Source organism: Camelus dromedarius, chromosome 10 (genome assembly GCF_036321535.1).
Source record: "Camelus dromedarius isolate mCamDro1 chromosome 10, mCamDro1.pat, whole genome shotgun sequence".
In the NCBI taxonomy this organism is placed as follows: Eukaryota; Metazoa; Chordata; class Mammalia; order Artiodactyla; family Camelidae; genus Camelus; species Camelus dromedarius.
This window is the reverse complement of record NC_087445.1, coordinates 58,576,153-58,603,029: the sequence shown is the minus strand read 5'-3', so window position 1 is coordinate 58,603,029 and position 26,877 is coordinate 58,576,153. Positions and strand designations below refer to the sequence as shown.

At 39.3% G+C, this 26,877-nt stretch overlaps 1 protein-coding gene across 6 annotated transcripts in view; it reads left to right on the top strand.

Moving 5' to 3' along the window:
• LPAR1 (lysophosphatidic acid receptor 1) overlaps nt 1-23,148 on the top strand; it is a 134,379-nt gene extending 111,231 nt beyond the window's left edge. For all 6 annotated transcript variants that reach the window (XM_010988787.3, XM_031450185.2, XM_031450183.2 and 3 more), the window contains one exon: nt 20,692-23,148. In XM_010988787.3, coding sequence (XP_010987089.1) covers nt 20,692-20,993 — 302 coding nt within the window. In that variant the 3' untranslated portion in view covers nt 20,994-23,148. The remainder of the gene's footprint in view (nt 1-20,691) is intronic.
• Nucleotides 23,149-26,877: the final 3,729 nt, after the last annotated feature.

Here is a 26,877-nt window from a genome sequence, read left to right as displayed (position 1 = left end):
AGGATTTTTTGTTCTTTTTTCTTTTTGCTCCAGTTCTTTAAATGTAATTATGAAATGTCTTGTCTTGGTGTGGATTTTTTGTGTTTATCCTCTTTGCGTTTCATACTGTTTCTTGATTCTGTGGGTTTATATTTTTGCCAACTTTGGACATTCTAACCCTTGTTTTAAGTTCCCTCCCTTTGTCCTATCCTTCTGGGACTTTACTGATGTTTATAAATGTTGGCTTTTTTGTTATTGTCCCAGTCTCTGCCACTCTTTTTTTTTTTTAAGTGTATTTTCTCTCTCTTGTTTAGACTGAGTAGACTCTGTTAATCTGTCCTCAGGTTCCTTGATATCTGTCCTCTGTCATCTCCACTCTAATATTCAACCCACAGTTTACCCTTGTTATTGTATATTTTAGTTTTGTAACTTCCATTTGGTTCTGTTTACAACTTCTAGTTCTTTGCTGATGTATTTCTATTTCTTTCATTTGTTCTAAAGAATTTGCAGTTGTGTGTCAAAACATTTTTATGATGGCTGTTCTAAAATCTTTGTCAATAATTCTAACATCTGATTCATCTTAGTTTAGCATCCGTTGATTCTTTTCTCAATCAAGTAGTGATTTTCCTAGTTTTTAGTGATACTGGGTGATTTTTCATTGTATCCTAGACATTTTGGCTATGATATTAGGAGATTCAATGTCCTATTTAAATCTTTTATCAGGCAGTCATCCCATTTAGGCTTAGCCTACAGATTCTGTCCTAATTTTGTAGGCTGTGCCTCCAATGACAGTTACATTTTCAGAGACTTTGTGGTGCTCTTTTGGTTGGCTTGGTTTATCTGGGGCTACTGGGGATCCCTCTGGCCCCTGCTGATTCTGCCTGAGGGGATGGAGGAGTTCCCCTGGGTAGGGCCTCCCAGCCCTCTGATGGGAGTGGGAAGCGGAATTCTTTGGCCAGTGAGAGCAAACACACTTCCTGGCACTTGCTGGGCTGTGACCCTCCTTCCCCTGCCTGTCTCCCTGCAGTGCAGGGAAGGAGACCACTTCCCAAGTGGGGCTTGTTTCGTGGCAGGATTCCCTTTGCTGGTGCTGCCAGCTGTCTGCTGTCTCTCATAGCAGGAAGGGAATCTTAGGTCTGGTGAGTAAGGAGAGTGCTTTCCCTGGCCACGTACTGTCCGTGGAGCCCCCAGTCCATCTCTCTTGCCAGTGCTGCTGGCTAGCCTGGTGGTGGTGGTGGTGGTGGTGGTGGTACTCCATTTGGTCTGAGGGCTACATTCTTGGCACTAGTTTGGGGGTCTGGGAAATCTGGGCTTGGCTGACCTTCTTTTAGGTCTGGGGATGCAAGACCATTTAGCCCTGGGGTCCCTAATCGGTTCACCTTCCTTATTCTGCATTTCAGAGTTCTCTTTGCTGCCCCTTAGGTTTTTTTCAAGGGTTTATATTTATGCTTAGCAGGGAGTTATGGGGACAAAATAGTCTACACTGTCTTGTCTGTACCAGAAGTCTTATTCAAGAAGGAGGTTGTGGGAGGGAACCCTTAAGACTACTCATAATAGAAAAAAATGAATTTGGCCAGTGGCTTTATTTCAGCACTGGTACGTTTCTACCTCTCATAGTTCCCTGTAGACCAAACCAGAACACAGTCTACCCTCTCTTCCCTACTCCTTCCTCCACTTCGGTAATCATAGGCTTCTGTGAATGGAAGTTCTTGTGTCTTTGAGAGTGCAGAAAAAGAGTTAAATTAAAGCCTTGGTTTCAGCCTTTGTGGTGGGAAAGTGAGTTAGCAAATACTCTGTCCCTAGGCCACAACTTGTGCCTCTACCTTCCTCCTTATTGTCTCTCATCAACCTCAACTTCCCAAGACTGGGGAAATGGGCTTTTAAAGAGTTTGTCAAATCTTGTACATCAAACTCAAAAAGGGAAAGACACCTTAAATGCCATCTGGCTTTATTTGCTCATCGTCAATCCTCTCTTTCAGGAACAGCTGAACAGATACAGGTTTTTACTCCAAAGAGCAGTTTATAGGAACAGATTGAAGAAAGGATTTGTTTTTAACATTTTGAACAATAAGTTGATTTAATTGACCTGATCACTCATTGTTCGGTAACTTAAGATGCCTTAGCCCTTGGCACATAGGAACAAAAATCTAAAAAATGCAGAGGAGTTGCCGATGAAGATTTTGGATGAGGGTTCAGAAAATCAAATTCTCCTTTCACTTCTAAGGGAAATAATTTAAAAAATTTAAAGGAAATTTAAAGAAGTAGTAAATATAACAGCTATAACCTGAATATGTTCCTCTCAGACTCATTTGTTGAAGCCTAACCTCCAAGGTGATAGTCTTAGGAGGTGCCTTTGAGAGGTGCTTAGGTCCAGAGGGTGGAGCCCCCATGAATGGATTAGTGCCTTTACAAAAGGGACCCCACAGAGGTCCGTGGCTCCTTGCACCATGTGAGGATATGATGAGAAGTTGGCAGGCTGCAACCCAGAAGAGTGCTCTCCCTAAAACCTGTGCTGGCACCCTGATCTTGGACTTCCTGCCTCCAGAACAGTGAGAAATACATTTCGGTTATTTACAAGCTACCTAGAGTGTGGTATTTATAGCAGCACAAATGGACTAAGACAGTAACTAAATACATATAAAAGGAATTCTCAAATTCTAGGAATAATCCAAAAATCTAGAAATAAGTGATATTTTCTCATTTCTTGGGTGTTGAAAATATTTTAAAAAATAATTTTTTATTAGTGATCTTAACAGGGCTGGGAAGGCATGGGGCAAGAGAACTGTAATAGTAAAAGCAGAGAAATTTGATTCTTCCTTAGTCCTTCCTTACTTGCTTAGTCTTCCGTGGTCACAGTGCCTAGTGGCTACTATATTGGATAGCTCTGATCTAGAACATTTCTATTGTTGCAGAAAGATCCGGTAGAATGGATCCCTCAAACACTTGCTACCCAGAGTGTTATATGTGGACAAGTAAAATCAACATTACTTATCCTTTGTTAGCAATGTGAACTCTTAGGCCCCAGACCTATTAAATCAGAATTTGTATTTTAATAAGATTCCTAGATGATTCATTTTCACAGTCAAGTTCGAAAAGCCTTTGTGACTTTCTCTTGCCTTGTTTTCTTCTGTTTCCCTTTTAGCTACACGAATGCCTTTCTTCCCAACTTTAGTTTCTAGGCTTGTCAAGCCAGAGCTATGTCTTATTTCATCCCTGCATCCCCGCCAAAAAAACACTTAACACATTGCCTCGCACAAAAGAGTTGCTTGGTATTATTGTTTCTGAACTGAATTTTATTGAAATAACTTCTGAATGTTCTTAGTATAGGTCCTTTTCCTTTTAACCAAAAGGATGACTATTTTTATATTTGACTTTGTAGTTTAATTTGGACACTTCCTAGAGTTTTGATGATGAAAAATAAAAAGAAAACCTTTTCAAATATCTGGGAATTTCACTGCGAGTTAAAGTTTCCAAGTGATTTCAGGATGTGAAGAACAGAATGCATCTGAATGTTGTATTCAGATTCTTCTCTGTGTAACACAATGTCGCTATGTGACAACTCTTTTTATTCTTAATATTAATTGCAAACAACTCCAGAATCATATGTTCTAATGGAGTAATTTGTATTGCACTGAAAAAAATTGTCTATAATGTTTTTGGGAGTCACCTAAGAGGATTATCAGTTTTTTTGATATACATCAAAATCTGTTATTTTATATGATAATTGCAACTACAAGGAATTAACTTGTTCTTTCTATGCACCAATGGAGTGAAAACATTCATAGGATATTGTGAAGTTAATGTGGTGTATACTATGTGAACAGGTTGATTTTATGAGTGTTACAGCTTATAACATACATAAGAATTAACTGCTATAGGAAAGGAACAAATTAAACATTGTAGTTTATTTGTTTATGATCTCCTTACTGTGCAAAAGCTTATAAGTTTAATTAGGTCCCATTTGTTTACTTTTGCTTTTATTTCTATTGCCTTGGTAGACTGCCCTAGAAGAACATTGCTACAATTTATATCAAAGAATGTTTTACCCATGTTCTCTTCTAGGAGGTGAATGGTGTCTTGTCTTATGTTTAAGTCTTTAAGCCATTTTGAGTTTATTTTTGTGTATGGTGTGAGGGAGTGTTCTAACTTCACTGATTTACATGCGACTGTCCAGCTTTCCCAATACCGCTTGTCAAAGAGACTGTCTTTTCTCCATTGTATATTCTTGCCTCCTTTGTCAAAGATTAATTGACCATAGGTGAATTAAAAAACTGAAAATACACTTACCCTGTGATCCAGCAATCCCACTCCTGGGCATATATCTGGACAAAACTCTAATTCAAAAGGTACATGCACCCCAGTGTTCATAGCGGCACTATTTACAATAGCCAAGACATGGATGCAACCTAAATGTCCATTGACAGATGACTGGATAAAGAAATTGTGGTATACAGATACAATGGAATACCACTCAGCCATAAAAAAGAATAAGATAATGCCATTTATGGCAACATGGATGTCCCTGGAGAAAAAAACAAACAACCCAATCCAAAAATGGGCAGAAGACCTAAACAAGCAATTCTCCAAGGAAGAAATACAAATGATCAATAGGCACATGAAAAAATGCTCAGTATCACTAATTATCAGAGAAATGCAGATCAAAACTACAATGAGGTATCACCTCACACCAGTCAGAATGGCCATCATTCAAAAGTCCACAAATGACAAATGCTGGAGAAGCTGTGGAGAAAAGGGAACCCTCCTACACTGCTGGTGGGAATACAGTTTGGTGCAGCCACTTTGGAAAACAGTATGGAGATTCCTCAAAAGACTAGGAATAGACTTACCGTATGACCCAGGAATCCCACTCCTGGGCATATATCCAGAAGGAACCCTACTTCAGACACCTGCACCCCAGTGTTCATAGCAGCACTATTTACAATAGCCAAGACATGGAAACAGCCTAAATATCCTTTGACAGATGACTGGATAAAGAAGCTGTGGTATATTTATACAATGGAATACTACTCAGCTATAAAAAAAATGACAACATAACGCCATTTGCAGCAACATGGATGCTCCTGGAGAATGTCATTCTAAGTGAAGGAAGCCAGAAAAAGAAAGAAAAATACCATATGGGATCGCTCATATGTGGAATCTAAAAAAAACAAAAACAAAAACAAAAAACATAAATACAAAACAGAAACGGACTCACAGACATAGAATACAAACTTGTGGTTACCAAAGGGGCGGGGGGTGGGAAGGGACAGACTGGGAGTTCGAAATTTGTAGATACTGACAGGCATATGTAGAATAGATAAACAAGATTATACTGTGTAGCACAGGGAAATATACACAAAGCATTATGGTAGCTCACAGAGAAAAAAATGTGACAATGAGTGTGTATGTGTCCATGTATGACTGAAAAATTGTGCTGAACACTGGAATTTGACACAACATTGTAAAATGATTATAAATCAATAAAAAATGTTAAAAAAAAAAAAAAGAAATAGCAGGTGTCTGAAAAATAAAGGTTTATTAAAAGCAAACCACTGGTAGTAAATTAGAAAAATTAGAGCCCTAGGAAGTATCCACAGAGTTTAAAATCTTAAGAGGTAATAAGGCGAATTACTAATTAGACTCGAAGCCCTTCACTGGCGTCACAGCCCTGGATGAAATGAAATCGAGAAAGCGCGTTTCTCTCTCCAGTCTAAGCTCGAAGCAGACGTTTGACTAACAGCTGGGAGCAAGAGGTGGGCCCGTGAATCAGCGCAACTTCCGCCTTCCCTGACAAAATGGTTCTTTCTCTAAGCCAGATCTGATTAGGATCTTTGGTTAAGAAATGTATGCGAAGTGAGTGGGTAAATGCAGTGAGAAAAGCAGGAGAGATGTCCAGGGTGTGAAGGGTCCCTTCCCCTTTCTCACAAAAGCAAACATGGAGCGCCCCCACCCCCACCCCCACCCCCCGACTTCATTTGTTCTTAGGAACATTATTTTTTGTTTCATCTCTTTTTCTCCCCCTTTAGCCCAAACGAGACTGTGATGGAACTCTCCCCGCACTGGCCCTTTCCCAGCAGGCCAGCTGTTTGCAGAGGGTGGGGTCCGACCCTGCAGAGGTGGCCGGAGAGCAGCCCACGCCGACCCCGCCCTCCGTGCTTGTGCACCTGCTCCGTCCCCCTGGCCCCTCTTGGGCTGGAACCTGTGAAAAACAGAAACGTGAGGCCTGGGCCCACTCCCTGAAGAAGTTCCTTCCTTGGCTTACCTGTTTGTCTCAAACTTCTCAGCGGGGTCAGACTCGTCATTAAAACCAAGTCGGTCTCACTCAGTTTCCCAGCAAGGAGGAGGATCTGGCCCCGGCCGTGGGCCCGAGGGGGCGGGGGCCTCAGTCCTGCCTTTCTTGGTGGAGGGGCCACCCTGCCACGTGGCTGGGCCCCGTCTGCCCCAGAGAGACTTGAAGCAAGCGGCCCAGACACCCCACTGCCTATGCCAGGGCAGTGGGGAGCCACCCCCACAGCACAGGGCACCTTTCCACTGTGTTCCCAGGCCCCTGAAAACCAGAAGGTTCCAGCCTTTTCCAGAACAGGCTGAGGTAGCCCATGACTCTTTAGATGTTGTTCCCCTCTGCCTAAAGTAGGGGGAAATCAAGGATCACTTAAACATTTTACTAATTTGTCTCTAACCTCAGATCCTTTTTCACGTGAGGGAGGGTCTAAAAGTAAGAAATGAAAAGAAAATACAATTGTATTTTATTTATTTTTTTTTACATATACATACATTGTTTTTTCAGATTCTTTTCCATTACCGCACATCACAAGAAAGTGAATTCAGTTCCCTGTGCTGTAACAGTAGATCCTTGTTGTTCATCTGTTCTATATATAGTATCTATTAATCCCAAACTCCTAATCTGTCCCTCCCTCTTTCCCCCACAGTAACTGTGGTTTTTATGTCCATAAATCTATTTCTGGTTTGTGAATGAAATTTGTACTTTTTTTTTAGATTCCACATATAAGCAACATCATACAATATTTGTTTTTCTCTGTCTGACTTATGTCACTTAGTATGATCATCTCTGGGTCCATCCATGTTGCTGCAAATGGTATTATTTCATTCTTTTTAATGGCTGAGTAGTATTCCATTGTGTACATACACCACAGCTACTTTCAACTGAGAGCAGAAAGGGGACTGACCCTGGAGTTGGAGATCTCGTCAAGAAATGCTGGTGGGGACTTTCAGAAGTTTTTCAGACTGAAGGAAAATAGCCCGATGGTCTCTTTGTGGTTGGGGTGGTGGCAGGACAGGGAATGTAGCCTCTCAGTTTGCTGTCTGTGGGTTGGGAGAGCCAAGAACAGTGTGCCCCAAGTATCCATGTTTCTTATAGATTTATTCCTTGGGTTTTCTCTGGAAAGGGGAAAAAATGAAGGACGTCTGTCAGGTGGCTTCTTGCTTTGTGCTCTACCTGCAGCGTCTCATTCTGTCCTCACAGTATGGCTGAAAGTACACAGTATCCCCACTTGACAGATAAGGAAACTGGGGCTCAGCAAAATTGAATAACTTGTCCAATATCACACAAGTAGTAAGGGAGAGAAGCAGTATGTGACCTCACGTCTATCTCTTTTCTCCAATAAAATATGAATCCTTACCCTTTAAAGTCTTCCAGCCGTGCAGCCTAGAAGATTAAAACAAGTTTTATCTCGCAGGAGCTTCCATCCATCTTCCTCCTCACCAGCTAGCTTCTTGAGTGCCTGTGGGAACAAGGCTTGAAGATTGTCAGCTGTTCCCTTAGTTAGTAAAGAGAAACAGGCTCTTTATAAAAAAAAAAAAACAAAAAACACCAAAATTACAAAATATTTACATTAAAACTTGAAGTCCAATTTACCACCCCTGCCTCTCCCAGGTAATTCCTGTTAACAGTTTGGTGTGTATTCTTCGAAACTTTTTGTAATGCAGGTAGAGTTCATACACATATAAGTACCTATAGAAATTTTATAACGTGGGATATTGTGCATGGTGTAACTTTACAGACAGTGTAATTTGTGCATCTTCCCATTCGGGTCAATCAAGTAGAGCAGTGTTGGTCTATGTGGTGCCTACTTCCTACTCCACTTATTTTACAGCATCGGTGAATGTGCAGGTTTACAGTTTTCCCCCAGTACAAATACTGCGTCACCAAACACTCTGTATTCATCATTTTACATGCTGCTTCAAGTATTTCTGGATATGATACATTTCTGAAGCTGGAATTGTTAGATAGGATGTTATACATCTAGACATTGCCAGATGGCTTTCCAAAATGATTATCAAATGCCTCTTCTGTCAACAGTGTATGGGTGTGTCCATTGATTTCTTACTCATTCTGTCATGAATAGGATTATAAATCTTCCCCAGTCTGCTAGCTGTTCTTTTTAAGATAAGACTATCGTATTGAATACAGATGAGCTTTAGTTCTGAAGCCAAAAGGGCTTGCTAACATTTCATTCCTGGAGCAAAAGACTCAACCATCCAGCCACGGACGCTGCTGGACAGCCGTGGGGCACCCCCAGCACACGGCCCGCACCACTCAGCCCACTGCGTGTTTCTGAGTGGGCCAGACAGATGCTTCCTCCAACAGGTGAGAAGAAGAAGCTACAGATGGTTGGTGCTGCTCTTGGTCAGTCTCTTTCTTAATCTCAGTCTCTCTCTTCCTCAAGACACCCCCCCCCCGGACTGTCCTCAGTGACCTCCTTGTCACTAAATCCTTTTTTCCAGTTGCTCACAGCTTTCCTGGACTCCTCTCCCTCTCCCCAGCACCCTGTCTGTTAGCAAATCCTATCAGCTGTACTATCAACCTGTGTCCGTGATCGCCACCTTCTCAGGTTCAAAGTCACCCTTAGCTCTTGTCTGGATTACTGCATAAGCTACGCTCTCCTTCCTCACTTGCTGTCTCATGGCCTCCAAATACTTTCCCCCCTAAAACATATTTTACTTGTTTATTTTGTTAGTTGTCTTTCATACCCTTCCTAGAACCTGAGCTCAGTGAGGGGAGAGAGTTTTTTCTGTTTGATTCACTGTGGTATCCACAGTTCTAGGGTAGTACCTGACATACACTATACACTCATATATTTGGGTTGATTTAAAAAAAAAAAAAAGGTTAATAGACTATTGCATTAAGGCCAAGTAATCCAGCTTCTGACAGTTACCAAGAATCGATCGTTTTTACTCCTAAAGCTACTTATGCCAGGTTATTATAACAATAGTGCAAAAGCTTGTAAGTTTAATTAGGTCCCATTGGTTTATTTTTGCTTTTATGTCCATTGCCTCGGTAGACTGACCTAGGAGAATATTGCTACAATTTCTATCAGAGAATGTTTGCCTGTGTTCTTTTCTAGGAGATTTATGACATCTTATAAACTTACGGTTACCAGGGAGGGAAAGGAGGGGAGTGATAAGTTGGGAGTTTGGGGTTTGCAGATGCCAACTACTATGTATAAAATAGATAAACAACAAGGTCCTATGGTATAGCACAGGGAACTGTATTCAATATCTTGTAACGGCCTGTAATGAAAAAGAATATGAAAAGGAAAAAAAATATATTTATACACATACACACACATATGTATGTATAACTGAATCACTATACTGTACACCAGAAACTAACACAACATTGTAAATTGACTATACTCCAGCTTAAAACAAAAACAGTAATGTAGGTCAATATCACATTATCTGATAGAAATCAGTGCCAGAAGAAAATGTTTCTGGGAAAGCTAAGCGAGAGGGTTTGTTAATATTCAGTGAAGGCAATTCACAAAAAGACATTGCTTTCAATTTGCAGGTAAGAACAACTGTAAATTTGGGGAAGACCATTAAAAAATCAGTAAAGTTTTTGTACTGCGTTTGCTTTGCAAGAATTTTAAGTTCTGAGTCCACTTTGAAGAAGCAAATTTGGAAGTAGTATGTGATGCTTTACTGATGTGGCTTTGCTTGGAAGGTGTTGCGGAACGCCAGTTAACAGACCCATATTCAAATATAAAGCTTTGGCTCCCTGATAAAGGGCTGGCAAGTGAATACAAATTGGTATTTTTAAATTCAAATAAATTATTGAAGGTGTCATTTTTATAATTTTGTGTTCCAAACATTTTTTAAATTAATGGACTGCCTCAGTTCAAGCTTATTATTATGGAGTGTCTGTGTGTGGGCACGCTTTGTTTTTTTTTACTGCTGTTAAAACATAACTGATACCATATTATATATTTTTTAAATATCTTGTTCTTTTTACTTAACAGTACATCATGGAGATCATTTGGTAAGGACAGAATATCTTATGAACTTTAGAAATTTGAATAGAATTCCACTTTATGAGTCCAACTTATTTTACTTCTCTATTTGTGGTTGTTTAGATTATTTCCAACTTTTAAAAATTAAACAGTGCTGCAGAGAACGTCTTGCCCATACATAACTGTACTGTGTACAAATACCTCCATAGGATAAATGGATAAATTCTAAGAAGTGATGCTGTTGAAGGTTTTTGTTTTTGTTTTTTGATGGCTTTAGAACTGATAGACTTTTGTCCCGGATTTATGTGTTAGAATTTGCTCTGATATTTGGTCTTCGCTTCGTTAGTGTTGAGCAACGCATATTTTACTCAGAACTTGTAGTGAAACTGAAATCCGTGTAGAAAAACATGTTTTTGACTTGCATTTGGAACTCTTTAGCCTAAGTACCCACTTGCCAATTGAATAATTATTTTTACAACTGAAAGAAAAAGCTTTTTAATAAGAGTTTTTGATAACAAGAGATGTCTTAGGCACAGAGCTATCATGTTTAGCAGAACAGACTGTACCTCCCTCCCACTCCGCCAAGCATTTGTACTTTGTAAACATCAATCCAGGACATTTAGCAACTGTAAGAGGCACGTGGCCAAACTGAAAGTGATTATCGTATTTATCATGTCTTTCAGCCAATAAAAAAAAATACATATATATACACACACACATAATCTTTTAATAAATATTTTAGGTTGCAAGAGTATTTCTGAATTTGCTTTTGGATTAAGTTTTAACTTTTCCCCTCATTTTGTTATTAAAATAATGAATTATAAATTAAATTTCCATTGTTTCTTCATCCTTGAATTTTGTCTTCTGAGTAATTCATATCTCGTTGATCCACGCCAGGAGTTCATGAACTGCAAAGAACAAAACCCACAGGATTCTGTCATCAGCTCTTTTCTGTGAGCATGTTTCGCTAGATTTTAACACTCGTTTAGAGTCATACCATTTTGGAAGAATCTTGATTCATAGCTGAAAAATTAAAATATGTTGCAAAACCAATTGTAAGTTCCCTGTATAGGTTGAACTTTTTCTAGGGAGAGATTCTTGGGGTGGGGAGCATTATTTATCTTTTAAAGAGAGAAATGTTATTCAGATCACCTTGGTAACAGCTAGACCACAGTCATGCAACAAGTTTAGTATCACTTTCTGAGTTAGACAGTGTTGGTCTGTGTTTGACGACAGTGATTTTCTGTGAGATTTAAGATTTTTTAAAGAGGGAAATCTGTTTTTGTTTTTTTTTTAATTTTGCAATCACTGGGTTTAGGAAGCAAAACAGACTTAATTATGCTGAGAATGGTGAATTATCTCCTATGTGGAGAATATGTGACATCCTTTTTGGTTGGGATTCATGTCAAAGAAAATAAATCTCATTGTCTTTTTGAAGACACTAAAATGCAGTGAATGCTCTGAATGTGTGTGAGTATGGACATATATATCCATACACCTATACATATGTGTTATATATACATTTATATACTGTACGTATGTACATATATGTATATGTGCATGTATGTAAATTATACATATTTACTTATAAGTTTAAAATATATGTGTCATTTGAAACTGATAAGGACTTCCAAGAAAGTGGTGGGTAGGCATTTGGAGTAACGTTTTTTGCTTATCAGTGGGCAGTAATGATGTGGTGAGCCAGCCTTACTCTAGTTAGTTTGCTCCAAGACAGAGCTGGAGAAATCAGAAAACATGTTTAACGGACTCACAGACACAGTAAGCAAATTTATGGTTACTGAGGAGAAAAAGGATGGGAAGGGATAAATTGAGAGTTCGAGATTCGCAAATATTAACTACTATATATAAGATAGACAAAAACCACACTTCTGTTTGGCACAGGGAACTATATTCAGTATCTTGTAGTAACCTATAATGAAAAAGAATATGAAAACGAATATATGTATGTGTATGGATGATTGAAACATTATGCTGGGCACCAGAAATTAACACACTGTAACTGACTGTACTTCAATAAAGAAAGAAAACATGTTTAAGGAGGAAGCGAGAGGCAGTGACCCATATTAACATGCACTGATTTTGTTGAAAGTAAATTAAAGCACTTCCTGATTTGTCTGCTTATACAGAGACCTCAGGGGTCATAGACTCATATGCTACTTCAGGAGAACATTAGCTACTGTTGAAAGTATAATGTGTGGGTGTGTTTGTAAGGAAATATAACTTAGCCCATCGTTAGTCTCCTAGCTGTCTCTTGATTTCTTAGAATTTGGAGCTAATAAGAATGGCCACGCTGCTTCTGTATTATTTGAGCGGCATCGCAGCTTCATTTTCTCTATTCATAGAAACTTCCAGGAGAACATACCTTTTTCCCGTATGATTGTCTGACACAGCTCTTTGCCTACTCATTAGATGGCATCACGGGACGTTTTAAGTATAGGAAGAAGCTGGCTTTGGAGGCAATTCATTATCCTGTCTTTCCAAGGGGTCCTCTATTCAGGAAAGCGTCCTGCATATGGTGTCCTCCACCGCCCGCCAGCCCATTTGTGTGTATTGAAGCCTCTTTCATGGAAACAGAGGTAGCATAGCTTAAAATAAACTGTAATGAATATCCTCACTGATTCAAGAGGATATTGTGTTGACCAAATTAGGACACATTACTATATAAAAACAGCAAAAGCATATCAAACACCCCAAACCTATAAAAACAGAACAAAAACATATTCCTGAAAATAAAACATCTGATTGCCTGCCCTCCTTTACCCATCACTAATAAACAGACCATCTGTCTCTGTTGATTTTATATGAAATCCCCAAAAGGGAGCACAGATTTAGAATGAAAAGGAACGTGAAAAAAAATGTAAAAGGTCATATACTACGGTGTCTCTTGACTGCAGGACTTTAAGTGATTTTTTAAATTCCCTATTTATATTTTTCTGTACTTTCAAAATTTTCTGTAGGAAAGAAAGTTATCTTAATTCAAGAAATTAGCTTTGTGTCATCACTTAGACATCAAACAGTGAAAGAAAAGCAGCTGATACACCGTTCTGGGAAGAAAAATTAGATTAATGAGAATTGTCCTTAGCATCCTCATAAATAATGTGTTCCTTGAGTCAAGAAAACGGCATTACAGATTATCAGGACATACATATATGAAAACAATGCACTAAATTTGAGTCTCTGCAAAATATCTGAGTATGACACTTGAAAAAGTCTTACGAATATTCAAACGTAATATTATGAATGGACCCTGATTATGCTGATAAATGATTAGAACTGTAATTTGTAATTTTTTTAAATGATAAGACATACGCTGGAGGGGTGGGATATAGTCTTTCTTCCTACTCCCTGATAGCTGGAGCATGGATATGAGACTACATCATGGCGAGTTGGATGCCCCTGAGTGGAACTTTGAATCTTGAGGGCTTAACACAAAGGTCTGTTGGGTCAATTAGTGAGTTTTCCAGGAAGCTGCTGTGGAATCCAGGGTCTGATAGGGTAGCAGCATCCTATGGAAGCATTCCTTTAACAGCAATTTGGCTAATGCCATGTCTCCCTCATTCCTGACCCAGCCTGGTTCTCCAAAGCTCAGTAGATTCCACAGATAATCTGACCCTCATCAGAATTAGAAACAGTAGGCTAGTTTTTCTACAGTAACAGATGCATACATAACGAGACTTTTGCCTACAGAGTCCACCATGTGTCCCTTTGAATGCCCTGTAGCACTCATTTAAAGACCTCATACACTGTATGTGTTAGTGTTAATTTTCCAAATGGAACTGGATGACTTTTCTGCTAATTGACTTTCCTTGCTTTGGCTATGTCTATTAGGCAGTTAGCTGTGATTTGCCGATTCATTCAGCAGAAGATATATTGAGTATCCACTGTTTGCCAGCCTTTGTCCTAGATGCTGGAGATACTGACATGAAAGAGACACCATTCCTTCCATTATGAGCTTACCTTCTCATTGAAGGAAGATAGAAAATAAACACATAAACCAATAAGTAAGATATTTTTGGGTAAAGATACGGGGTAGGAAGATGATAAAATGGGATAATTAGTGGGGAGACGGTGCTGCTTTAGCTAGGATAGTCAGGGTTGGCCTTTAAGGAAGTGATACTGAATAGTAAGTGGACATGAAGAGTCTACCTGACGATCTACAGAAAGAGTATTCCCAGGTGAAGGAACCATAAATGCAAAGGGTCCTGAGACAGAAATGAGCATAGCATGGTGTGTGTGGCTAGAACCCAATGAATGAGGGATGAGTGGAAAGAGAGGAGGTTAAAGAGTCTGGCAGGGGCCAGTCACGCAGGGCATCATGGACCACAGTAAGGATTTCAAGTAGGAAGCCTTTTCAGGATTTTAAGTAGGAAAATGATTTAGTATGAATTGATTTATGCTTTTGAAAGATCATCCTGGCTGTTCTGTGCAAGCTGGACTTTAGGGAAGAAGTATGGAGGAAGAGGAATTGGTTAGAAGCCTATTGCAATAGGCAGAAAAAAAGGTATTGCACACTTGGCTGGGTCTGTAGCCCTGGAGAAGTGGTTTCCACTGGCTGTCCTCAAGCCCCGATGGTCCTCTTTAAGAGACGGGTCCTAGCACGCCAGCCACTTCAGCGTGTGCCTTCCAATCAATGTACAGTTGCAGGACAAGATTTCGAGTCTGTTGTAGGACGTGGGGCATGTATATGTATGACACTCACTGCTTAATGTGCAGGAGAGTATACAAGGCCAGGAGGAGGGCACTGTTTGCATCCTCCAATGTACGGGAAAGCCAGCACTGTGTTAATCAGGACATCGTTATGGGGCTGAATCTTCCACCCAGGAATATTAAAAAAAAGAGAACAGAATGAGTATTCTACTCTGCTGTGAAGACCTGTGTGTTGTGAATGCCCTTCTCTAGAAGATCAATGTTGCTCTCAGGAGTGAGTGATGGGAACCCTAGAATATGTCACACAATAATGAAATCGTGAAATCTTAAATGCAGGAAGTATTTTCTATCACCATGGAGAAGCAGAAGTGCTGGACACTAAACTGAATGAAGTAAAATTGATATTAAGGCAACAGTGACTTACGGTGGAGATACCTCAGTTGCATTCATAGTATCTTCTCAGTGTTATGGAAAACAGGTTTTAAAATGGATCTAGTTTACTCTGAGAGAAGCTTTAATCTCAAAAAGCCATTCACATACATCTCCATTCCAATGACCCCTTGACAGTTAGACCTTAGCAATAAGCTTTGTGTTTGTGGTCTGTTACCTGACAGTCTCTTAAGATTTATGATTTAGAATGATTTTCTAGCTCGCCCTGTGTGTGTACCTTAGTAGCGGAAGTCACATCAGAACTACGGAAATGAACTAAAATTGGGTCTGGTTCTGGGAGAGTAAGATGTCCGCCCTGAAAGAATATACACTTCAGTGGAAGTAGAAAGAGTGGTTTATGTACATGAACACTTACTTTCGCATTTGTGTTCTACCGCAAGCCTCTGAGATCCTCATTTGAGAAACAAGAAAGGCGAAGCCAAGGAGAGGTTAACTCAAAACCCAGCAGCGGTGGAGAACTGATTTACCTTGACTTGTTTTAGATCTGTGGGATGTCTGATTTTTTTTTTTTTTTTTTTTTTTTGTAAAAACACAAATTGGCCCGCCAGACTGGAAATGCTTTCTGTCTTTTTCATCAAAAATCTTGGACTCCCTCCCTAGAGGTCTTCTCTGTCCGGCATTTTGTTTTCTTTCTCTCTTTAACTTTGGTTCTTACGTTCCACGTGTAAGCATAGTTCAACTAGATAGGAAAAAGCCACTCTAGAAAAAAGACTCTAATTGTGAGACCAGATGGTAAGCATTATTCAGCAGATGGGGTTGTGTAGGTTTCAGGGAAGGTGTGGTAATATGATCGTGTTCCGCAGCTGTGACCTGTGGTTCCCAAACAGCTTCCTTCCCCCCTGCCCTTTGCGTCTGCATTCCAGCATCTCTCCTTCTATCTTTGTAGGCACAGGGCTCCCTCCGGCCCCAGATTGATTTGACAGATGTATAAGAAAGGAATGAAGCTTGCTCAAGGAACAGCAACTTCTGCTATTTATCCCAACCCACAGATATATTTTCAATATTGTCCTCCCCATGTTACTTGTAATATTGGCAAGTCATGCGGAATGTAACCACTCTTGCTCAGCACACTGAGAGACAGGACTCAGATTGCTAGGAGCCTGTCAGGATGTCTTTAAGTCATCTCCATCTGAAGTCATGCAGCCACCTCAAGCTAAGGAGATGTAAAACTGAGGGCATCGCCTGTCTTCTTCTCCCTTCCCCCCAGAAAACCCCAACCAACACTTCCTCCTGTGTTTCTTCCTTCAGTGGAAGGTAGCACCACTCTTCCTGCGCCCAAATGGAAAACCTAGGCATCATTCTGGACTCTTGTATCTTCCTCATCCGTTCCAGGCAGTCCATCTCCTAAACGCTTTTCCAATCCTTTCATGCCTCTCTCCTCCCATCGCCACTGCCTCTGTTCAGGCTCTTATTATTTCAACTCTGGAATTTGGAAATATCTGATGCTTTTGCCTTTATCCAGATCATTTTCCTCTTCCCTTCCCTTACAGTGTTGTACGTTAAATGAGACTCTGGCCAGTGAGGCCAGTGAAATTAAAATCTCATGGGAGGAAGGGTAGATGAAGATCATGATTTCTTAAAAGCTCTGCAGGCTTTTGTAGTGTGTGGCTGGGGCTGAGAATCAGTGCCGGACTGGAGCAGTTTCAGACGTCTTAGCCAGGCGGTGTGCAAAGTCTCCACGACCTTGAACATCTCCTCTGCCACTTCTGCTTCTGACTTTACAATAAGTAACCACAAACGGCTTGTGTTTCCTCTCTCCTGCTGTTGCATGCCATTCCTTGCTTTTATGCGTTGGTCTTTGGGGATTCATCCGTCGGAAATGTTCTGGAAATATACAAACGACCTAAAGGACCGTCCCTACCGAGTGCCGCATTATTTTATTCATCATCTTGGTAGGTATTGAGGTGACCCATGAGAAACTCCAAAAGTGATTTGGGGCTTCTGTCCTGCTCTGTGTTCCTCTCTTTTCCTTTGTGTTATCCTGCTCGCGTCCAACGGCAAGCCCTAGAAATCTCTCATAATTAGGGTGGTATCATCTCAGAGCTTTTTGAAATGCCAGGTCTTCATGGTCCACGTGGTGCTCTGGACGGTACCTGCGCTGGTCCTGGGCTACACCAGCTCGCACGAATCCACCTTGGCAGCAGGTGGTGTAGTCGGGTGGGTGTGCAGTGTGTAGAGGCTTTTATGTGTCGTGTCTCAATTTGATCCTCACCACACCCTGTGGAGTAAGAAGAAGCTGTTTCTTCTCTACTTTACAGATGTGGAGATGGGTTCCCTTTACTCTTATTCACCTGCCTTACAGGTGTGGACTTGAGTCTTTACAGATTAGGTGTTGATAATCTGTCCACAGGTGACAGATTGAGGGTCCACAATGCACGTCTCAAGTTCTGTGACCCGACTGGATTATAGTTGGTGCCTTTTTTACTAAAGGGGCTTGGGTGTAGTGTTTGTTTTTAGAAGCTTGGTGACAAATCCGTAGTTTGAGCAAACTTGACCTCATAATATTCAGTCGCTCTTTTTTAGATGGAATTTCCCAGGGCCCAGTTGCCCCTGACATAGTCCACTTTTCATCTCTTGGTCAGCTTGATCCTTAGCGCTTCTGTGAAAGACAAGGGACGTGAGAAGAAGGGAAGGCTCTGTAGTTTTGGGTTTAGATGTTGATTTTTGAGCCCCATGCTTTGAGGCCCTTAAATTACTCAGTCAAGTCTTGAAGTTCCAAACACAGAGTGTTGTGACTGGGTGGCTGGGCCTAATTCTAGTACTGAGAACGGTTCCTTTTTAGTGAAGAAGAAAGGAGAGGACTCCGAGTTCCTCAGTGAAGCATCCATGTGCGTGTATATTAGCTCCTGCATCAGGCTGCGGTGTCCCCACTTCCTGTCTCTAATCTCGCGAGGCTTTTTGCATTTTTGGTAAAGCCCCCTTTGGGCTAATTCCTGAGACTCTGGCTTTTATTGCGAAGATCTTGTTCTTTGTGAATTTAAAAATCAGAAGAAGTTATAAACAACAAACGACTGTATCGGAACTCTGTCACTTTTGAACAGAGTCCCGCGGCCTGAGCAAATCCTGGGGAGTAAGGATGTTCCCTTCTTCAGCCTGGAAGGAGAAAAAGGTCATTTCCTTTAAAATAAATCTACTGACATGCATGTTGCTGGTATCTAATCAAGCGCTGAATTTGAGTTCAATTAGAGCTTTGATAAAAGAAAGGGGAAAGGGAACTTGAAAGAATGCTCTCCCATTCATGAAGGGCCTGCATGGTTTTAGTTTCCAAGTAAATGGAATAATGGGACCATGTATTTTCCATCCCAGCATTTTCCACCCTGAGAATAATTCCTGGCTTCTCAATGAATAATGCATTATTTCTGAAACTCAAGAGGCATTCCTTTGATTTGCCTTTATGTTTAGCTTTCTGAGTGATTTTCAAGCAAGGAAATTCAAGGCCTTGGAATGAATGCTTTATTAACATTTTTTTTTTTTTTACTTGAAGTTCAAATAGCTCCTTGGCTATTATCTCCTGATATTTGAAATATTTTTTTCCCCTCTCTCTCTAAGGAAAGTCTAAGGTATTGTATTTATTAGAAAATGAAGCACCTTGGCCAGTCTTCAAAGTGAACAGCAGTTGAAAACCAATACACATTTGTATTTAGAACAAAGAGCTTTATGGGGGTACCCTGCTCCATTCTTTATTTTCATTTCCCTGCTGAAAAGGTTTGGAAAAGAAAGCTCACATTCAAAACCAGGCTGCTTGGAGACTCAAACACATTTTGTGGAACTCACTCCTTGAGGCTAGTCTCAATTCATGACCCCAATCCCAGCCCGCATCCACCTAGACCAGTGAATCAGAAGATTCAGATGCCCTTCTGGGTTCATCCCTGTTCCCTGTAGGCTCGCTGTGCAGACTGTTTATACATCAGGGGCCCAGAAAGTGAGATGTAATAGGACGCGACCGTGCTACTGGTTCACGTTCTCTTAGCCGAGGACCCCCAGCTCATCCCAGGCTAACATGGTGGTAGATTCTAATGCTTTTTCACAACCTTTTTCCCTGGGCGCCCAATGAGTGATTTCAGGAGGTAAATAAATAAACTGGGATGAAGACTATAATCTCTATTTCCTTCCTTTGTAATTATAGTAAAATCTTAATGGTTCAGTCTAGTTGGGGAAGAAAGAGAATCTAAACAGGAAAACATCTAAATCAAAAAAATTTTGGTTTAAAATACTTCATTTTGTTAATATAAGAAGTGGGGACTATAACATAATGTTTTCTGGAACGTGGACTCTGGAGTCAGCCTTAAAGAGCAGAAACTCCAGGGTTTGTCTCCTGTCTGCCACCTTCCAGTACCCCGGCTTTGAGCAAGTTATTTAACTTCTCTGGGTCTCAGTTTCTTTATCTGTGTGATGGGATAATAGTTTCTATCGCATATGGCCATGGTGCAGATTGAATTAATTAATAATTTGTAAAGCCTGTAGAAAAACACCATTTAAGTGATAGTGGACTGAAAATAAAAGTAAATATACATCTTATCATTGGAAATTGCTATTCCCAAACAGGCCCATGTATACTGAGTGATTGCTTTCTTAGCACTCATTGACTCCTACGACAAACCAAATGAGGTAAATATAATCATTTCTATTTTTCAGATGAGAAAACTGAGGTAAAGAAAGTAATTTGCCAGAGTTCACCCAGTTTATTAAATCGCAAAGCAAGGATTTGAGCCCAATCAACCTGAATCCAGAAACTGTGCCTTAACTAAATGTTAAAGAACATTTGTCAGTGCTTCTGCCTGAAAACAATTTTATGCTATTAGAATACCATATTTTTTATAAGCATCAAAGTGTATATCCTGAATGCAAGATGTCTCAAATTTATATATCAGTTGCTTAGCACACTCTGTTTTGCTCAAATTAATCATCATCAATGCCTCATAAATATTCAATTTTAGTAAGATCTGAAGTAATGAGATTTTATTAAATTGGGTTTATTTTTAACTGAAGTATAGTTGATTTATAATGTTGTATTAATTTCTGGTGTATAGCATAGTGATTCAGTTATACATATTCATATACAGGTATATATTCCTTGTCATAATCTTTTTCATTATAGGTTATTACAAGGTATTGAATGTAGTTCAAATTGATTTTTTAATCATCCAAACCTTTTCTGATTATTTAGGATAGTGAACATTTCATTTCAAATAAAGATCTGGTGGCTTTGAAGCTCTGTGTTTTTATCTTGAACTGAAATCATTTCACCATATGGTTGCTTACTTCATCATTTACATTTTTTTGTTCTCTCTCTCTTTTTTTTAAACCTCCCTGATCCTGCTCCCTCTCCCTGACCTCCCAGGTGCCTTTATCATCTGCTGGACTCCTGGACTGGTCTTGTTACTTCTCGACGTGTGCTGTCCCCAGTGTGACGTCCTGGCCTATGAGAAGTTTTTCCTCCTGCTTGCCGAGTTCAACTCCGCCATGAACCCCATCATCTACTCCTACCGCGACAAGGAGATGAGCGCCACCTTCAGGCAGATCCTCTGCTGTCAGCGCAGCGAGAACACCAGCGGCCCCACTGAAGGCTCGGACCGCTCGGCTTCCTCCCTCAACCACACCATCTTGGCCGGAGTCCACAGCAATGACCACTCCATGGTGTAGAAACGAAGCTACGATGAGAAGCGGCCGCCATCCATTGAAGATCGAGCAGGCTCCCCTGTACCCAAAGGCCAGGGCCAGGTGGGGTGTGAGAGAGAGAGGAAAAGTACACTCACGTACTTAAAACACTAACCAACGGCAGTATTTCTTCCTAGACCCAACAAGACTTGATACATATTGAAAATTAGCTTATGTGACGACCCTCCTCCTGATCCCCATTCCTTTTGAAAGTAGAAAGTGGAGATCTCGCGATGAAATTCGGAAACAGACTCTGGAGTGTCCATTTACCGTACACTAACTAGTCTTCGGGAGATTTTGTGTGGTTTGGTGGAAGTCGGAATAAATTCTGACTCGTTGAATCCACAACTTCATTTACATACAGGCTTCCCTTTTTTTTATTTTTAAAGGATACATTTCATTTAATAAACGTGTTTATGCCTATCAGCATGCTTGTGATGGATAAGACTATAGACTGTTTTTAAGCTATCATAACTCCATTTTTTCCTTATGTAGGAAAACTGTAAATTAGAATGACTTTTTTAGAAAGCATGCATGTAATGTATGTATGCAGTATGCCTTACTCAGAAAGATGAAAGGTACTCATTTTAAATCTTCTAGGAAATAGGAAAACCTGATGTCAAAGCCAGTATTTGTTTAGGTTATGAAACAAGCAATGATCTAATCACAATGGTACCTTTTTATTCAAGTGTTTAACATGTATGAAACAAACAGGAAATGTAAGTTTATTTTCGGAAGAATGTGTACTCCATAAAAGTTATGGAAGGTGAACACAGTGGTATTGTTCCCACATATTTATAATACCCAAGTCCATTCTAATTGTCAGTTCATCAGAGGGATTTTTTTTAATAACCTGTGTTTTTCTGTATTATAATACATAGTCATTTTAGAAAACTTGAAAAATGAAGAAATGTGTAAAACAGAAAAAATTCTGATATCACAGCCCAGAAGTAACCACCATTAACAGCATTGCCCCTGTGTATGCCTATGTGTATATTATATACCTTTTTATATGATTGGGATCATACTGTAAATGATTTTATAACCAGTTTGTTTTTTCCACTGCAGAATTGCCACATTTTTCCTATGGCATTAAAAATTTTACAAAAAACCATAATTTTAATGGCTATATAATATTCCATATAATGGACGCATCTCAGTTTATTTAACCATTCCCATACTGTTGACTACTTAGGTTATGTCTAATTTTCACTGTTATAAATAATGTTGCAAAACTTGTATGTACATAAAACTTTGTCCATATAATTGATTACTTACTTAGGACACATTCCCATGAAGGATTTTTTTTTTTAAATGTGAAGTGTCTTTTTATACTTCTACCTTTTATGAAAGAGGATTTCCTGCTTTTGCCCTGCATGTGTGGCAATTGTGAGGATAGCCAGTTAAATTACCTTTTTACAAAGGAAACACAGTGGTTACTTTAGAGGAGGGTGACTTTTGTATAACGAGAAACAGTCAACTGTCACAAATAGGCAGGACACCCTAATTAATATGTCTAGCAATTTCAAGTTTCGTTTGAGAGATGGATTGTCCAGCTCTTGGTAGGCAGAGCTGTAATGTAGAATTGAAGAAAACACAAAGAAATCAAACATGCCAAGTGAATAAAAGATCATCTTCATATTAGATAGCTTGGGACCCTTCTGTAGCAAATGGATTGAATGTATCAGTATGCAACTGGATATTGTGAATTCTCTAGGGTCACCCCCATGGATGCCGCCGCATTGGGAGATACCTGTTTAATTGGCCAGGTCAACTAGTCATTGCACCAGTTTGTTGTAATAAGTAGCCAGTAACGTCACCGTCATGAAGCAGGTGTGGGAAAGTCAGGAGTATGTTTAAGAGAGAGATGTCCAGAAGAATGGTTATTTAGGAAGGAGGAAGTCAGTGCATGGTCACCATTTAAATGGAGGGCAGATGCAGCAAGTGCCCAAAGTGAAAAGAATCTGGGGGACCAGTTAGCAGAAAGTTGTTTGCACAGACTTTATACAAAATACAGAGCATTTTATAGTGGACCTGAAAGAAATGATCTTGGACTTTATGTGCATTTATTCTTAAGGTGATGTGGACTATTTGAAATTAAAAACTTACTAATTGGACCTTAATAAATCATTCTCAATCAGTGTTTGGTAATGTGTGGTTCTGGTCAGGGCTGTTTCTCTGCTTGAAGAGTCTTCCAACTTGCACGGTGTGATGTCTGCCTTCTGTGACCTCTTTTCTGTCCCTGCCACAGGGGCTTCTGAACTCTTGCGGTGAAGCCACCATATGCTTCCCCAGCTCAGAACTGCTTTTTTTTTTCACCCTGAGTGAGAAGTCTTTACAGCTTCTAAGACATGGTGGTTTATCTTGCATGAAAGGAGAGAACATCTTAGGACAGTACTTCAGCATATATCTCTTTGAGTGAGTTTCTTTGGGAAAAACTAATTTTATTAAAACTTCAATATTGACTTTATGAGAAACTCTCACTAGGATTTTATAAAGTCATAGTGGTCTTTATGTTTTTAAAGTCAGGAACTAACAATTTGAAAGTGAAGTGTGTCTTCCAGTTATTTGCTAATTATATTCTTTTCAATGTACTACTAAGATGTTGGGAAAAATAATAATGCTTATTTAAATGAATGTCTCGAGTATTTGGAATAGAATTCTGAGCTTTTAAATTTAGGTAGTTGTAAGATTGTTAGAAATCAAACATCTCAGTACTCTCCTTCACAAATTAACCAGCCCTCACATCTTTTTTTTTTTTTTAAGTGAAACCATAATCTCTCAGACTCAAAACCTCAGCTAACCTTATACAATTAGTGAGTCTTACTGGGTTTCCCATTCTTTTTCCCAATTAACTATTGCTTTAGGTTCCAGAGTTAATTATCTTTCTAATTTATTTCATTAGTCTCTTAACTTCTGAAATGGGATTTTGTGATACTGTCTCCAGTGGTTTTTTTTTTTTTTTCTTAAACCCAGAGTATGACTTGTGCTAGATAAAAACTGGGGAAACACTTCTTTATCAGGCCCCTTCATTATACCAAGGCAAGCAGGACTTTTTTAATGTCAAGACCTTTTGAAACAAATTGCTTATTACTATTTTTTTAAACACAAGTGAGCTTCACCTGATCCCAAACTCTCAGAAGGCTTGGGGTTGGTTTGTGTATTGGGATGGGCTTGGATTTAGGCACTGCCTGGCAGAAGAAATGTGTATAACTTGGAGCCAGAATGGGTCATCAGTCTTCCAAAGCAGGGACCATTCATTTTGTAACATTCATCTGTATTTTATACAGTCTGCACATAAAATTCTCTGATTCTTCCATTAATAATGCTCATGGTCACAGGTTACTTACTGCTAATCTGTCTAATGATATGACAGATAAAGACTGTTTACAAATCTAAAGCAGAGGTTGGCAAACTAAGAGCCATTGGCCAGATTTGCCTGTTTTTGTATGATTTATGAGCTAAGAATGCATTTTATTACATTTTTAAGTGGGCAAAAAAGGGAGTGTTGTGAAACATGAAAAGTACATGAAATTCAAATTTCAGTGTCTATACATAATGTTTCATTGGAACATAGTCACACACTAGGTTATGTATTGTTTATGGCTGTTTTTGTACTGCCAACAGCAGAGTTGCAACAGAGACTGTCCCTTAGAGTCTAATATATTTTTCTGACCCTTTCGAGGAAAAGTGTGCCAACCCCTGATTTAGAGAATTGCATTTTCAATCATTGCTGTGCTCACTGCATGTGTGTTCACTGGAAGAGGAAGGAGAAATTGGGCACACCATGATCCCTTGAGTGCTAGGCCGCAGAGAAAATTATCAATTGCTTTTTTAAATAATAAACAATATTCACTTTGAAATAGTCTCAAGCTCACAGAAAAGTTTGCCCAATTTACAGAACGTTTTTACCGAACCCATTTGTAAGTTGCTAACATGATGAATAGCACGTATTCACCGTCCTTAAATACTACGTAATCCCTACAGACAATACAACTAGCAATATCAGGAAACTAACAATGATACAAACACTACCATTTAGTTCACAGACCCCATTCAAGTTTAACCTGTTTTTCCAATCATGTTCCTTACAGCAAAAGAATCCAGTCTAGGGTCACTGGTTGCATTTAGTTGTCATAGCCCTTGAGTCAGCTCCAATCGTGAAAAGTCCCTCAGTCTGTTCTTGACCTACAGGACTTTGTCATTTAAAGATCACAGGTTAGTCATTTTATAGGATGTCCCTCACTTTGGGTTTGGCTGATAGTTCTTCACAATTAGATTCATATCATTTGCCTTTTTGACAAAATAACACAGAAGTACTGCTGTGGCTTCTCTCACTGCATCCTGCCAAGGAACATGTGGTGTTGATTTGTTCCATTACTGGTGATGTTACCTTCGATTACTTGATTAAGATGATGTCTGCCAGATTCCTCCATGTGAAGAAAACTATTTTTTTTTCCTTTGTAGTAAGCATTTTGTGGGGAAAAATTCTGTTCCTCATCAAATTTTAACATCTAGTTGTAGCACCCGCTGATTTCTTGGATGAATTAATCATTAATCTGATGGTTGCCAAACGATGGATTTCTAAGCCTCTTCAAAGTTTATTAGTTCTCGACTGTGAAAAAAAAAAACCTTTTCCTCTCTCTTTTATTTATTCATTTATTTATACCAGTATGGGTTCATGGATTCCGATTTTATTTGACTGGTTATAATGTTGCTATTATTTTAAAATTAAATCTTTGAGATAATTTTAGATTTGTATGCAGTTGTAAGAAATAATATGGAGAGGTCCTTGTACTCTTTACCCAGTTTCCCCCAGTGGTGGTATCTTGCAAAACCAGAGTATAACATCACAGCTGGATATTGAAATTGATACAAGTAAGGTACCAAACAGTTCCACCAGCACAAAGCAACCACCAATCTCATTTTTTGAAATACATTTTTAACTATTTTTTCGTACTGAAACTCCTAAAAATTTCTATATAACAACAGTTTCAAAGGTTTGGTGCTTATTCCCTCGAGGTATATAATGTATGAGTGTGTGTGTGTGTAATCTGCAGGGAAAGAGAACTTTGTGATTATAAAAGCTACACAAACTTAAAAATATTTCAAGGAATACAGAAATGAGTAAAGTAAAAAGCGAGAATGTCTTCTGTAGGATGGATGCTAGACCACAGAAATTTGTTGAGCACATTGCCTGATAAACAGACTTTTACAAAGTGATTTTCCACTGTGTTTTGTGAAACTCTCAATGTCATCTCATTGGCATCAGGGGAGCCAGGCTCCAGTTTTGCTATTTGTTTTGCATCTTTTCTCTTAACTTGCATCTTTCTTTCAGGAAAGGAATCTTATTTAAACTTGTGGCCTCCACCTCACATAGCACAGCGCTCATTAATGCTTAATATTTGCTTATTTAAATGAAAGAAAATGTATGAGCCACAAGCAAAGGCATTCTTGTCCAAGAAATGCTCCTTAGTTCCGCAACCCTGATAAAAGTTTCCCTTTATATTTAAGAATATTGCAGTTGAAGTTAAGGAGGAACAAGAAAAAACCAAGGACCAAGCCTTTGAATGATACAACATTATATCAATATTTTTGCTTTCTGAGTGTGTCTTGTTTAACTTGCTTTGATTTTTAATGTTACTGTGTGTTGAATCTGTAATGTTATCTACAACTTACAGAAGACATCCATATAATTTGTATTTTGATCTTTGCAATGACTTTGTTACCCATGAGGAAGCTGTGTCTCAGAGGAAAATTTGGGGGCCTGATGTTTGTTGTCTATAGGATTTTTTGAACCTAACACCTGTTCTTTATATTGTAATTAATCATTCTTCCTATGTACAAATTATGTCTTGGCTCTCTGGAC